This window comes from Adiantum capillus-veneris, chromosome 22, assembly GCF_014529385.1.
Source record: "Adiantum capillus-veneris isolate H3 chromosome 22, ASM1452938v2, whole genome shotgun sequence".
NCBI lineage: Eukaryota > Viridiplantae > Streptophyta > Polypodiopsida > Polypodiales > Pteridaceae > Adiantum > Adiantum capillus-veneris.
In genome coordinates this window covers 63,961,043-63,976,679 of record NC_140952.1, presented here as the reverse complement: position 1 = coordinate 63,976,679, position 15,637 = coordinate 63,961,043, and the positions used below count along the sequence as shown (strand labels likewise).

At 42.6% G+C, this 15,637-nt stretch overlaps 1 protein-coding gene across 2 annotated transcripts; it reads right to left on the bottom strand.

Annotated features, from left to right (window-relative positions):
- Positions 1 to 5,714: 5,714 nt before the first annotated feature.
- On the bottom strand, positions 5,715 to 10,858 carry LOC147429483 (phosphoenolpyruvate carboxykinase (ATP) 1-like). Of its 2 annotated transcripts, none has more exons than XM_086495751.1 (13): positions 10,720 to 10,858; positions 10,042 to 10,397; positions 9,747 to 9,922; positions 8,820 to 8,973; positions 8,651 to 8,735; positions 8,470 to 8,570; positions 7,850 to 8,148; positions 7,542 to 7,715; positions 7,278 to 7,343; positions 6,967 to 7,145; positions 6,686 to 6,855; positions 6,206 to 6,374; positions 5,715 to 6,093 (listed from the first exon to the last, which is right to left on the bottom strand). In XM_086495751.1, the coding sequence occupies exons 2-13, from the start codon at positions 10,317 to 10,319 to the stop codon at positions 5,950 to 5,952; spliced, it is 1,995 nt and encodes a 664-aa protein (XP_086351877.1). In that variant the 5' UTR covers positions 10,320 to 10,397; positions 10,720 to 10,858; the 3' UTR covers positions 5,715 to 5,949. The 2 variants fall into 2 exon arrangements, with proteins under 2 accessions (XP_086351877.1, XP_086351878.1); XM_086495752.1 differs by having other exon boundaries at positions 10,606 to 10,741.
- Positions 10,859 to 15,637: the final 4,779 nt, after the last annotated feature.

Here is a 15,637-nt window from a genome sequence, read left to right as displayed (position 1 = left end):
TGTACGTTCCTTCTGAAGTATAATCAAGCCATCATTGCCCAATTTCATTGTTCTTACCCCTTTCCCCCTTCTCTTTCTCTTGCTCTTGAGTTTCCTCGTGGTGCCGGTAGTGTGGATGTGTGTGCCCCCTTGGACCAGCGATGTTTTGTGTGAGAGATTAAGATTGAGTAGCTGTGTGCATGTGTAAGGGTGGAGACAGACCGTGGCAGTAGGTGTGCATTGTGTGGTGGTCTTGTGGAGTGTATAAGCATTTGGAAAAGAGCAAGAGGTGGTCTGCTAGTGTAAAGTGTGTTTTTGAAGGTGTTTTCTAAGAGGATAGGGTGTTGTGGATACCCTGAGCTTTAGAGAGGCCTTTGTTGTTGTGTCGAATGTGTTCCCCCATTACCCCTCTTCAACATCTCTGTGCACGACCTACCACGTGTCTCTCATGTAATGATGCACACTTCCCAATGATAGGCAATTAATTCTGGGTGCCTTCGTAAAAAACATGCACGACTAGTAATGATGATGATGCCTACCCCAATATATAACATTTTATTTATCGTAGAGCCCACTGTTGTTCGACCTCTCTCCTAATCTCTCAGAGCCAACATACCCAATTTTGCTACCTAATTGCTCATTCTTCTTCTTTTTTTGAACATTTCATTTTCCACACAAAATTAAGGTTTTCATGGCTTGCATGAAGCATATAGCTAGGAAGGTTTACTCGTAAGGCAGGCAGCTATTAGCTCTACATGTTGCATGAAAAAACTTGTCCAATTTATGGGAAACAATGTGGAGTCAAAGCTACAGCATAATCTAAGCATATTTTTTGAGCTTTAGAAGCTACAAAGGCACATATCCGATACCTATCCCTAACACTAGGTTGGTAACCTAACAGGACATAAAAGTGTCCTTTAAGGGTTTTGAAAAAAACCTCCAAAACCATAGTAGATCCACTCATTTTGTAAAATCCTTTCATGAGGTTATAGCTCAAGGCTTACTACACGTGGAAAAAATAAGAAACTTGTAAAATTTCTCATCTTTTGGTCACACCAAGCCTCCAAAGTTGATGAACCAGTACATTTTCATCAAAATAATCATTTCTTACATTTTGTTACATAAAAATAAGATTAGGGATTTTTCTAGGACTTGAGATAAATTCCCTAGTTAACTTCAATGGGTTGGTGATCAGAACATATGATTGCTTCTCACTCACTAATTTTTGTTTTGCCAAAAGAAATAGATACAAAAAAGTTGAATTTTTACCATTCTGCAAACTTATCATCAAAGTTTCTATAGCCACGTTCAATACAAATAATATATGCATGTTTTCTTAGTTCCCTATTGTCCTTTATGTTCATAAGGAGCCATGGAGCATGTCAAAAGAATAATACATCTCTTACCAAGGGGAATCTTGGGGACAAAGATGAAGTACTAAATACAGCAAACATGAAAAAACTGGGTTCAACGTTATGAGTTGTAGAATCCCATAGAAACTATTCAATATCTAGCCACATTTGATCCTTATGACTAGATATGGTTACTACCTACAAAATGCATGTAGTTGTCACAAGAAACTAACAATATTGAAAAAGCTATACTTGATATAATAGAATGTTTCGTTTTCTTCTATAATTGACAAAATCAGGCATCGTTGTCTACTATGCAAAATAGGATATTAGGTGCCCCAAAACTCAAGGAATATTAGATTTATGTTACAATATGTGACATAGAAAATCAAAACTACATTTGGATATCATGAAAACCACCAAATAAATCATAGAAGAGCTAAAATTGGCTAAAAAACAAGATTTGACAATTTTTGTAATTTGGTCATAACTGACAACTTTAACATTTATTTCTCCCTAGAAGCATCAAGACATGTTGAGGAATACTAAAGATAGTTCTCTGGCATTATAGACCTCACAAACATGAATTCTAGAGTGGTATAGTTGCAAAAAGTCGAAAATAGCCAAAAACAGGACCCGTTTTTTCACACAGTTTAGGTTGTGAAATGTTGTGCAATGACAAGGTTAAAGATGGAATTGATATTCCAAAAAAATGTCGAGTTTTTCTCAGCTCATGAGACAACTTTCTAGACAGATAGCATCTCAAAATCCATTTTGAAACTCTTGACATAATTCAAGGAAAATGGTCACTTAACAAGACATAAAAGTGTCCCATTACCAACCTAGTGCTAAGATACCTTTCCAAAGAGTTGTGTTCCTGATCCATGAGAGAGCATATCTAAATTTCCATTGTGTTAGAAGTGCAATGGGTTGCCTTCATGAGGCAACTAAAGACGTTTTGATTGAGCTATTCCAAGATAGCCACATCCTTACAGTGCATGCCCACAGAGTGAAAATCATGCCCCAAGTTATCAACACACTCAAGTTTCTATGGTTCAAGTACGACAAGACACTAGCACCTGTCCCTCTTTTTGATAAGATAATGAATGCCATTTTGGTATTCCCGCTGATTAACAAAGTGAAGGTGACGGATGTTAGCACCAACTAGCACACATATATTACATGTCTTAATGTGGAACGGGTCTAGGAACAGACCGTAGACAATGGTCCAAATCCCTCTCTAAATAGGCAATGGAAACATCCTCTAATCTCATAATAGGAGGAACATCGACATATGTAGTGCTCTTTTGTCTCTAATTCATGCTAGCATACTTGAAAAATCCTCTCCTTTGGTGGCACTCTCACATATCCGTCCGTCTCTAGCTTGAGCTGGTGTAAAGAAGTATGGATCTAGCCAATGGTACATCTCACGCCGTGTGATAGGTGTGTTTCCATGTAACTAAGTCATACTGTGAAACCATCAACTGTAGTATGAAAAAAATGTTCTCGATAGAAAGTCATCTTTATCCTTAGCGCCTATGACGGCTCTAGCCATGTCCTAATGTCTAGCTAGATGAGGTCCTGTCGATTGACTAGTAATTTCCTAATGTGCCAGGGTGAGGGAGGAGGGTGCATCTTAAGTGTATTTAAAGAGGGGTATTCTATCTATGTTGAACCCATGAAGCTCAAACCATGAAGTCATCTAGACAAACTAGCATGATGTCTTTCTCCATGGTAAGCTACCTAGAAGACTCAAGAGCAGGTCATGCATATTGAAATCGGGGCAATGCATATATAGTGTGGAGAAACGAAACTAGTCTAGATAAGGCCTCAACCACGATTGTTGGTTTTTCCATCTCTGCCTTGATGATCTCATGTGGGACTGAGGCCTTAGCCCTAATGATCCTAGAGATGATGGAAATCAATGATCACTCCATCGATCTCCATCTCTATTTGTTGTGACGGTTTAAGTTGGTCCCCCATATCTATACACAATAGAATATGGCTGATGTGACTAGTGTCAAAAATCCATAGCTTAGTATGTGGTTCCTAGACTAACACCTTTGCATGCATCCTCTCTAGTTAGCCCAATGATACATACATATCCTCTAGTCAATATTGCCTCTTAACGCGTAAAATAAAGTTGACATCCAAGGTAGGATTAAGAATCTACACAGTCCACAGTCTCCTATCCAGATTGTCGTTCAATTGTTCTCCACAATAAAGTCTTGTAGTAAAATGATATTCCCATCCCTAGAGAAGTCCCATGTGTCCTCATCCAAAATCATGTAGGGTGATTGTCCCTTTGGCGATGCATAGTGAGATATGCTAGGAGTAAAATAACATATTGCAATATACAATGTTCAATGGTCTGTATGTCTTTGCTCTCATCTTAACCCACATATATCTGGCATGTTCATCCCTTCATACAATATGAATGTTAGACTGCAGCTCTAGATCCTCACTCTCTATGCTCTTCATCCTCTATGCTCTGATCTCACCTTCTTTCTACAAGTATCACCTTCAGTCCCAATGCTTGGTGTGTCTTTGAGTAGAAGAGAATGTCTCTTCCTTAGAAGCTCTATTGTTTTTGTTTCGGTTTTGAAAAGAGAGGCGCGTTGGCCGAACATGATTGCCTATCCTCGTCACTATATGGCACGACCATATGGCTTGAGAGGGAGGTATAAAGATCAATAACTTTAACGTGAAAGGAGGCTTATTTTTTAAAGAAGAATTTAGCTTTGCTATATGTACGATCAAGTAGCCGCTATAATTACCGAGTTACCAGGACCCAAATTTGGGGGGGGTGAGGTGGCTTTAATTTCAACTATCGGATCATGCAGTGAACTAGGGGTGAAGTGGGGTTGAACTAAGGGGAACTAAGGTGAACGACCATATGGTTGAGAGGGAGGTATAAAGATCAATAACTTTAACGTGAAAGGAGGCTTATCTTTGAAAGAAGAATTAAGCTTTGCTATATGTACAGTCTAGCCGCTATAATTACCAAGTTACCAAGGCCCAAATTTGGGGGGGGCGAGGTGGCTTTAATTTCTAGTGTCAGATCATGCAGTGAACTAGGGGTGAACTGGGGTTGAACTAAGGTGAACTAAGGTGCACTAGGGTGTGATCATGTGACATGCCAACATAGGCAACGACACGCGCTAGCGTGGTGGTAGGGTATTCGTGTGGCAAGCGAGATGTCACGGGTTCGATCCATGCCCCGCGAGGCAAGTGAACTAGGGGCACCATTTTTGCCGAGTTCACCCAGTAGTAGTTCACCCCTAGTTCACTAAAGATCAAGCTGAGATCATAGCTAATTCGCATCCCCAAATTCAGGCCTTACATCCCACCTCATTGGACCCGTGTAAGATAGTGACGAGGATCGCCCTCGTCACATGAGCTTGAAGGCATATGGCATCATGCGCATGGGTAACAAAATTCATGATTAGAGTCCTCTCGAACTAAAATTGTTTTTGCTTGCATTTCGTAGGCATGCCGCATCATGCACCACATTCATGTGGGCAAACGATGCTTTTGAGGGAGACAGGCAGATAGTGGTTGCTGTCATGTGGAAATATGCACAAAGAAAACGCGTCATGCTTGGTGAAAGCATTTGTTAGACATGTATGCGAAATCAGACGTACGCAACAAAGCACACGGGTTTCGCTACTCTACAAGTTTCTGATTTGCGTGAAGCAGAATGCCATCTCTTCAAGTGCATCGATTGCAAGCACGCCCAACGTAGGCACTCGAAGCTTGGAAGAGCGGCTGGGCCGAGGCCGTCTCTCGGAATGCAATTGCCCATGTAAGCATTTTGAGGGCATGTGCCACCGTGCAGAAAGTTCATGTGAGCAAACAAAGTCATGAAGAGATTCAGGGTCAGTCGATAAAAAACCATGCTTAATGTGGCATATTCAACATGGATAGATCAAATAAGATCTAGGCAATTTTGATAGGGGTGCATTGCCTGTGCTTGCATGTAAGGCATGTCGCATTATGCAGGGGTTGGCATGCGTAAACAAAGTCGTGAGGAGATTGTGGCTCAGGGGTTGGTGATAAGAGGTGATCACCTCTGCTTGCATCTCTAAGCATGCGGCATCATGCAAGATGCTAGACTAATTCATGAGATGGGATTGTTGTTAAAAGGGTTGTTCACAAATAACATCATGCTTGGCACTGCTTTGAGGTAGAGGTTTGGAAGGACGACTCAAAGGGAGTACACAGAGAAGGTTAGGAAGCACGAGTGGGTGTCGTTTCTTGGCGGGGACAAGCAGGTTCTGTACAAGTGGTACATGCAATTTATGAAGCAATATGGCTCCTAATATTAAACAAAATGGAACCTTAGAAAATTTTAAAAATTATCAATGAGAAGCAAGAAACAGATGGGACAAATACAGACTCTATTATTTTATTTGTCCTAGTCCATGGTTTATTTGAACAGGTAAAATTTTCCAGGGCTAAACGACTTAAGACTAGCACAACCTGACCAAAGAATGCTTTTCTGCACATTCATTTGCAGGGACATGTACAATCTCTAACCATGCCTGCTATGAGTAAATATATATATACATTCTACACCCGAAAACCATCCTTTGTACTTTGGATCTGCAGCCTGGTTTCATAGTTTGGGTCCGGCTGCAAGTATCTCACTAGTCAAATTGTTGTCATCACCAATCTTGTAATTCACAAAATTTTCGAAATTCTTGATGAAAAGGCCAGCCAATTTTTCTAAAGTCTCGCGATACACCTTTTGATCACTCCACTGCACACCAATTATGTTAAAATATTCGCATTAGTCTAGACCAAACAGAAAAAACCCACAGAGCAGCAGCTGATTAAATAGATTTATCATGTCTGTTATAAAATATGCTTACCATGTTCTCTGGATGTAGTATATCGCTTGGGACACCACCAACTTTGTCAGGTATTTGCAAGCCGAACACGGAAGTTGCACTGTACTGGGCTTTCAGCAATGACCCATCATGAATTGCGTCAATGATCTTTCTAGTATATGCAAGCTTCATTCTCTTTCCGATGCCATAACTGGAGGGATAAAATAATGCCATTAAAAAGCCATACTGAAAGCATTTAAAGACTGCAAAACTGTTCTAAAAGCACTTGAAAGGCTGGACAAGATCCCTGAATAACAATGATGGGGAACTTGTGCTCTGTTATCCCGCTGTCCCTCGAAGGGCCGATAAGCAGGGATCAGACACCCTAGTCCCACTTCACGCACGGTGCACCATGGCATTCCTGGTCTTATCCCCCTGATGTAATCTTGCTTTCTAATCTTAATTACAGACTCGGGCTAATATGGCCAAAGATAAAACAAAATGATGGGGAACACAATGTACCTGCCACCTGACCATCCAGTGTTCACCAGCCAGGCAGTTGCCCCATGCTGTTTCATCTTGTCAGACAACATTGCCGCGTACTTTGTCGGATGCAGCATTATAAAGGCAGCTCCAAAGCACGCGGAGAAGGTAGCTTGCGGCTCCTTAATACCATCTTCCGTACCGGCAATCTGCAGAGGCAATGGACAATTCTGTAAGGAAACCCTGGATGATAATCCAAATCCACCTCGTATTTATTAAACAAAAGTTAAAACGCATCCCAAAGGTAAGCTTCAATTTACCAAAGCAGTATATCCACTGATGAAGTGGTACATTGTCTGAGGCAGCGTCAACTTGCTCACTGGTGGAAGAACACCGAATGCATCGCATGCAAGTAAGATGACATTCTTCGGGTGAGGACCCACACACGGAAGCTTTGCATTCGGGATATATTCGATTGGATACGAAGCCCTTGTATTCTCTGTGAGAAGACATAAAGTAAATTAGGAATGTACCCTCCATATCCTGTGCATCCACAATTTTCTCTGGCCAATTTTATACAAGAGTATGAAGGACATAGCACTTCTAGGCCAAATAAAACAGAAATGTTTACCTGTTACAGATTTGTCAAAATAATCGACCTCACGTGTATGTTCATCAAAAACCACATTCTCTACCACTGCAAAATAGGTGAGTTCATAACAGAAACATTAGAAAAGTGCATAGGTGAGTATTGAGTAGAATTGCACACATGGAAATCCTCTTTGTGCACACCTTGCATACGTAGTACTAAATGCAATGCAAGAAAAGCAGAGTATGGAGAAACCCCTATACGCGATGTAATCCGCGAACCACGCACACAGAAAAAGGACATTACCGGTGCCAAATTTGATAGCATTCCAAATATCCGGTTCCTTCTCCGGAGCCAAATCAATGCATTTGGCATAACATCCTCCTTCAATATTTGACACACCATTGTCACTCCAGCAATGCTCATCGTCGCCAATAAGAAGGCGGTTGTGGTCGGTCGAAAGCGTGGTCTTGCCCGTACCTAGAGCGAAAATCCCACAAATAACCATAAAAAACATGTCCTTCCAGCACCACAGAGCTCACCATTGAAGCCTCAATTGATGTTAAAAGTTGAAACAAACATGGACTTTCAAGCCTCGTTCTGATGATCCGAACCTGATAATCCAAAAAACAAGGCAACATCCCCTTGTTTCCCCATATTGCAGCCTGAATGGAGAGAGAGGATGCCCCTCTTGGGCATCAAGTAGTGCATCACGCTGAAAAGGCCCTTCTTCATTTCTCCCGCATATTGAGTTCCGAGGATAATCATCTCTTTCCTCTTGAGGTTAAGATCAATGCTGGTTGAGGATGTCATGTAATGCGTATAGCGATTACACGGGAAATTTCCAGCATTGTAGATAGTGAAGTCCGGAGTCCCGAAGTCCTCCAGCTCTTCAGGGGTAGGCCGGATACACCTGCCACCCATACATATCTTCCAAGATGCGTCTCACTTTGTCTCAAGGCAACATCGATATCTACATTTTACACACACACACACACACACACAGACACGAGCACACACTTCGTCGTCGACGTCCATGGGACACAGTCGACGTCCACGGGACACTACGGGCAGCCCATGAAGGTTAGCAACACAAACACTCAAGGAATACTTTAGATTTGCCTACCAAACCATCAAGAGAATGAGAAGGCCCGAGCTTTCTACAAGTACACTCGTTCACAAGGGCAGCTAGAGAATTTTAACCAGGAAGAGAGTGAAGGGGAAGGAGGCTTACATGTTATACATGAAGAGTGCATGATATGCACGAGCGGAGATGATCCTGACCTTGATCCGATGTTCCGGATCCCAATTGAGAAACTGATCATTGACGAAAACCTGCACGCACAACCGAATTAAGCCATTCCTGCATGATTACACACTTGTCCTTATGAGCCTGAATGAGAAGGAAACCGAACCTTGTCCAAAGAGTTGAGATAATCAACAGCTCTCTCCCTGTTCACCATAAAGGTATGCTCATCCATTTCAATATTGGGAGACCCTCTGCAGAAAATAGATCCCTTTAGCAGATGCACCGGTAAATTTGCAAAATTATGGACGAAAACTAGTAAATCAAGATGACCTTACTTTCCCCACCAAAGATCATCTTCAGATGTTTCTTCCTTTACAATTCTCTTGTCTCTTGGAGAGCGACCTGTCTTGGCCCCGGATAGGGTAGCAAGGGCTCCCGTCGATGTGATGAATGACCCCTTCTCATACTTTATGGCCTGCTCGTAGAGCTCTGGTTCAAGAGACAACCAATAACTAAAAAATCCAGTTACATTAGACCTGCCACTGGCCGTACAAGACAAATTAGAAGCTCCAACTTGCCATACAATTAGACAAATTAACTCCATAACCAACCATACATATACTAATATTCCACTAACTGCTGCATCTCCATTGCTCCACCTAGCACATAAAAGACTAGACATACAAGCCAGAAAACCTTGCCTCTATACAAAAAATACATACCAATGCAAACTTTGTATCACTCTACGTTGCAATTTCATAAAAAAACTTTTTGCAAGGTAACAGAGAAAAAGAAAACCATGCATCTTTTAATTTTTGACCCCATGCCTTGGCACATACGGTATTTTCATTTACAAAAAAGCAGACCTTTTGCAGATTACAGAGAAAAAGAAAGCCATACATCCACCCCCACCCAAAAAAATCTCATTTTCAAACATATATCCACAAGTACAAATGCTCCATGGAGATAGGTATGGAAAACAGGATAATATAAAGATGAAAAGAAAAAAGAGCATGCTTCGTTTAACCAATCATATTCAAACATACGCCTGAAATGAAGCAAGAGAGACTATAGAAATCATCAAGGAGTGCCAGTAATCGGTGATATTAGCCTGCATAACCATCCCTCATCTCCTCAAGGGTTGTATGTGTGATCAAACATGAATGGGGCAGAGTGATTATGGGGCAGAGTGATTACCAGCCATATTGGGCAGAAAACAGTATATACAAGAGAGAAGAAAAAAATGCATAGATGTGCCTCACCTGCAGGCGAAAGGTTGTAGAGAATATGAGTGAACTTAAGAGCACTATCGCTCATGCTCTTGAACTCCAGCATGGGCTCAGCATGTGGCGGTGGTGCTTTCACCTCGATCTTCTTGCTCGGGTCTCCCTTCACTACCTTTGGCCCCGTCTCTCGCGTCAGGGAAGCAAGAGAAGCACTGCATGGCAAATTCCAAATGTTTTTGAGCTCTCTACCATGTGGCTTGATTACTTAATAGCATAACAAGAAAATATACGGGTTTTTTTCCATCAACATAAAGGGATTTCTTCATCAAACCTGATGGATTTAAGCTGCTGCCTCTGTTTCTCCTCCTCTGACATCTGTAAGACCCCTCCCTTGGAGCCCTTGGGGGTGGAGGGGGCAGACTTCTTTTTCTGAAGGGAGTGCAACTCATCGAGCGTTTGTGCCTTCACAGTAGGGCCGCTGTCGTCAACGCATACATTGCGAGGGGCAGCAGCGACAGCATTTTTCTCTGGCTCCTTCACATGGGTCTTAATCTTGGGCACCCCATTGGGCACGAGGAGCCCAGCGTAATCACTTGTTCCGTTGTTCATTTTGCTCAACTCCGTGCTACTAGTTCCTCACAACCGCGAGGGCGTGGGCGCAAACTGTCCTCTCAGGACGAGCAATTCCTGCAGCAGCAGCACCAAAAAAAATTAATGGAAAAGCGTTCTAAACATCATGCAACGTCTTGCACCCGTTAAAAGCATGAGCCTTGCATGAATTCATCAACCCACATTCATAAATCCATCATTAAGCAGGTAATTACTCAATAAGGACTTGATTATTGCACTAGTGTAACACCCAAATTCAATAATCCATCATTAAGCAGTTAATTACCCAATAAGCGCAGATGCAGGTAACAATCAAGTAAGGATCTCGTAAAGCGCACGCATGATGAAGGCGTAGTTAATAGGTTTAGCAGTTAATTAATGATGCGTATCGGCTTCATACCTTGATGGGTACAAGGATTACGAGTCCATTCACCACTTTGAGTGAGAAATAGGATACATTTGCATGTTGAGAATCTGCATCTGCATCTCCACTTATATATTGGAGTTTCCATTTTTCCGCCTAATTTTACGACGTGGACCGTCAGTGCTTACGAAATTTGAACTGCACTAAAATTTAGGCTTTCTAAGTAAGGAAAAGCACACACATTTTTTTTCAATGCCTTTCTTGTCTAATTTTTGACACAGTCAGAAAAATCTTCAAAATTGATGCCCAGTTCCACCAACTCACGTAAGTCATTGGGAGCCAATCGCATCCAAGGTTTGGTTCACACGGAGCATGGCAACGCATGCCATCATTTCCGCTTTTATTGGCGCTACCTAATTTGAAAACCCCTTCTTTGTAGATTTTTCGTGAATATATTACTACTATTCCTCTACTCTACTAGCTCTACATTTAAAAAATTTAATACTTCACGAGATTCCTTTCGTATCCCCCCACCCCTTTTCTGCCTGCCTGCGGACATGCCTCGCCCTTGCACCTCGCCTGTCTTTGACGGCCCCTCCCCTCCCTCAGCAACCCTTGAGGAAGACGCCGCCTTGCTTGATGTGCTGCTAGATCCACTGCAGCGGACACACTGTCATGCAACTCGTCAAGCCCTATGGGGCCTCACATCTGCCCAACTCGAAATCTTCCTTCACACACTCACCTCGCCCTTTTACCTCCATGGAAACCAGAGAGAGAGAGAGAGAGAGAGAGAGTGTCATAAAATCTAATATCTAACTAACCCAAATGATTTTCTCATATTAAATTGATCACTTAATGTGGGAGAATAAACGGGAACGAGTGTTAAGATATAGGTATGTGCTTTTAGATCTATCTCAACACGGGGCCAATGTAAAGGGGCCCAAAAGGGAGATGGTCTATCAAAGAGCAAGGCTAACCAATGGAGCATAAGACCTTAGGGTTAGCTTCATTGAAGACCTCCAATAAATGTGTGTAAAAGTCCTTTTGACCTTAAGTAAGCTAGGGCTGAGCTTGAGGTGGGAACCCGGCCCAAGCTCGAGGTGCTTGTCCTGCTTGAGGTGCTTGTCATGCTTGAGGTGTTTTTCATGCTTGAGGTGCTTGATTAAGATGCTTGAGGTGCTTGATTGGCTCCATGCTTGAGGTGCTTGACTTGCTGCATGATTAAAGTACTTGAGGTGCCTTGAGAAGCTTGCCTGAGATGCTTGTGGGAACCCCCCCTAGTTCAAGTGCTTTGTCATGCTTGGTGAGTAAGGTGCTTGATCACCTAAAAGTCAAAAGCATTCCTACAAGAGGGGGGGCGAGCCCTTTTCGTAGGGCCTAGAGAGAGAACACCCACTCACACACACAAGGGAAGCCCATCTTGAAGAGGCAGCAAGGACACATGTCAGGCCCCTACCCATGTTACCTTCATGTGTTGCTTGAAGCCTATTGGCTAGGCCTCAAAGGGGTCCAATGATAAATTACATGAATTATCTAATTGTTTTAGCATTTATCAAGTCCTCTCTCTCAAAGGGGAAAGGGGGACACTTGTCCCAAGGCTACCCATGTTGCTTGTAATGGCTCCTGCTTGTGATTGGCTAGGCCTGGAGGGGTCCAATGAGCTTCAGGCATGAGCTACAAGGGGGGGTCGACCCAAGCAAGCTAGGGGGGTGCCTAGGGGGTATACTCACCCACACACACTCACAAGCACTCTCATTGTGTGATATGCAAAGTGCAAGAGCTCCCTCTCCAAGCAAGTAGAGGTTGAGAGCCTACATCAACACTCTTGGCTATGGAGTGCAAATCCAACCAAGAGCCATGCTTCAATGCTTAAGCTTGCCATCTCCTTCTTCTTCATTACTATGCTATTATGTATGCTAGCAACAAGAGTATGATAAGTGAGGAACTAATTCTTTCTCCTACGAAATGTTTCTTCTTCCTCTTCCCTACCCTCATTCCCTGCTAGCTCTCTCCACCTTCGAAGGTGTTTGAGGTCTTGGGACTGAGGCTTGGGATAGTTAAAGCTTTCTTCAAGTTTATGTTATGTTTGTGGTGCATGAAGCCTTCCATCTTCATGGCATCACCTAGGTCACAAGGAACACAAAGACTGTATTGTAACAAGTCTCTCTTTATGGGAGAAATCATAATACAAATGCCTATTGGAGGGGGGACCGGCTCCACATAAATCCGGTCCTCAATTGTTGTCATGTTCTCTAAACTCTCTCTCTTGCAAAAGTATTGTCTATGCCAAGTTAACTAATTGCTATGATTATGTTGCTATCTTCAATTATGTATACCCGCTATGCTCACAAAATCATTTCTTGAAAGTACTCTCATTAAATTCCGCTATTCTCAAATTGAATAGGCAAATTCCATTACATTGGTATCAGAGCATTTGGTTTCTCTTTTCTTGCTTAAGAAGAGAGGTCCTTAAGTAGCCTATAAATGGTTGATGTTGTTAATTATAATAGAGTAAGTGGAACTGGGATCTAATACCGGTTTTGTTAAGCCCACTATGTGGGGGATGGTGCACACCTCGGGAGCTTTGGACTTAAGAATGGAGTCTTTTTAGACTTGCCTACGGCTTTACCATTATTGAGCCATAAGAAGTCTGAAAGGAGCTAGCCCTTGGCAACTCTGCTATGTTAAACCTACTCCTCTACTCTCTATAATTAACCACTTTGAGCCGTGGGTGTAGATACTTAAGAGCCGATTTTCAAAGGCTAAGAGGAGTGGCAACTAAGGTTTTGAATTGCCAAAGCATACACTAAGTACATACATAAAATTTTGTTAACATGGCTGACAATAATCAAGAGAGTAGAATGAACATTGATAGCTTTGATTTTGCACATGAAGGTGCTAATGATGATGCTCCCATGTTTGTGAATTATCTTGTGACTAGGTTGCAACAAGCTATGGGCAACCCTACCTTGCAAGCCGAAGTTACCCAACAACTTCGTGCCTATGGAATTTCCCTTCCTCTCCAAGAGGAGAGAGAGCTTAGGAGGCCTCTTGAAGAGACCCCCAAAAGAAGACTCTCTCCCATTCGAGAGGAGGAATCCAAAGAGAAAGAAAGCAATGAAAGTCTAAGTTCTTCTGAAGATGTGGCTCCACAAAGAAGGCGGTCTAGACGATCGCCTACTCCTCCCAAGAGGAAAAGAGCAACCCATAGTCCTTCTCCTCATCACTCTCAAAGGCAAGAGAGGAAACAAAGGAAGAAAAGGGCTAGGAAGAGGTCACCCTCTTCTCCTTCTTCTTCACCTTCCTTCTCTTCCGATGAAAGTTATGGCTATTCTCCTAGAGAATACAAGAGGGGAGGGCATCGCAAATCATTTCCTGCATGGCGAAGGTCACAAAAGCTAAAGAAGTTCAAGGAGGGAGGAAAGAGTATCTCTTTTCTCACCTACGATGGCACCTTTGGTGCTACCGACAAAGTGTTGGCCTTCATCCAGCAATTTGATGCGGCCTTTGGGGACGAGGGCTTCACAGAGTCCTCCAAGCTACGCCATGTAGCTATGCACTTCCAAAAATCAGCTCGTCAATGGTGGGCTAGCCTTCGTGGCAATGGAGAAGCCCCAAAGACATGGAAAACTCTACGAGTTTCCATCATGAAGCAATTTCTTCCAAGCGATACTAAAGATAAAGTTCTTACCGAATGGCGCGGCTTGAAGCTCCTCTCTCATGAGTCTATCAACAAGTATGTAGATAAGTTTTGGGATTTACATCTCAAAGCTACTGTCTTTCAAAAGATAGACTTTGCCGAGCAAAGACAACAATTCTGTGCGGGATTACCTGAAGAGATGGCCGAATATATCAACTCTCAACGGCCCGGTACTATTACCGAAGTAATCCACCACACCATGGTTGCTTCACGCATCAATTTCCATCAAGGGGCTAGACGTAATGTCAAGCCCATGGAAAACAAAGATAAAAATGATGCAAAGGGGAAATCCAATGCTCAAAATAATTCCCAAGGCACTTCCAACAACAACAACAACAATCGGTCCAAGGAGAAGGGAGTTTACAAAGGTAAAAACAAACTCTCTCCTGAAGAGCTTGAAGCTTTTCGCAAGGACCATAAGTGTTTCAAGTGTGGGGAGCAAGGACATGGCTATCGTTCTTGCCCCAAGAAGAATACTCGCAATGAGACTCCTAGGGCTTCCACCATCGAAGCTCCAAAAGAGGATGCTCATTGCAAAGGATCATCACTCTCCTATGCTTGGGGAAAGGTAAGAGAGCATGATGCCTTCATCTTGTTTGACCCTGGCTCTACTCTCAACTTCATATCAATAGAGTTGGCCACCAAGTTGGGCATTCAAGCTTTTGAGATGGGAGATATAGTAACAGCTGATGCAGCTTTCAAGGGACAACAAGCCTCCGTTACTCCCTTGATTGGGAAGTTGAGGCTTTATGTCCAAAGCTATGTCGACAAAGAAGACTTCTTCATCTCTCCCCTCCAACATCAGGATGTTATCCTAGGGGCACCATGGTTTGATCGCATGGCTGCCAACATGAAGTTCCCTGAAAGGAGAATTTACTTCACCTACAGGGGAAAGAACATGTATATAGATGCTAGTGAGCGTGGTCGCACTATTCCACTTGTAAATCCTCTTTCTTTTGATAAATCAATGAAGAGCTCAGTTTCTGCGTACATGATTTATGTCAAAGAGTCTCTAAAAGCTAATAATGTTTCATCAAATGAAAATGATAGGAATCAAGAAGAGTTAGACTTGTCTACTTTTCTAAAAGGATTCCAAGATGTGTTCATCGATGATATCCCTATGGACCTACCTCCAAAACGAGGGGATGATGACCATCGTATTGAGCTCCTTCCAGGAAGCTCACCGCCTAACAAACCTCCTTATCGAGTCTCACAAGCTCAACAAGAGGAGATCATGAGGCAAGTACAAGAGCT

Excerpts from the sequence above, each read along its gene's own strand:
- LOC147429483 (XM_086495751.1), bottom strand. The coding sequence starts at position 10,319 with ATGAACAACGGAACAAGTGATTACGCTGGGCTCCTCGTGCCCAATGGG. Across the intron at positions 8,571-8,650 it reads ATCTCAACTCTTTGGACAAG|GTTTTCGTCAATGATCAGTT; the intron begins GTTCGGTTTCCT and ends TTGTGCGTGCAG. Across the intron at positions 8,149-8,469 it reads GCACTCTTCATGTATAACAT|GTGTATCCGGCCTACCCCTG; the intron begins GTAAGCCTCCTT and ends TATGGGTGGCAG.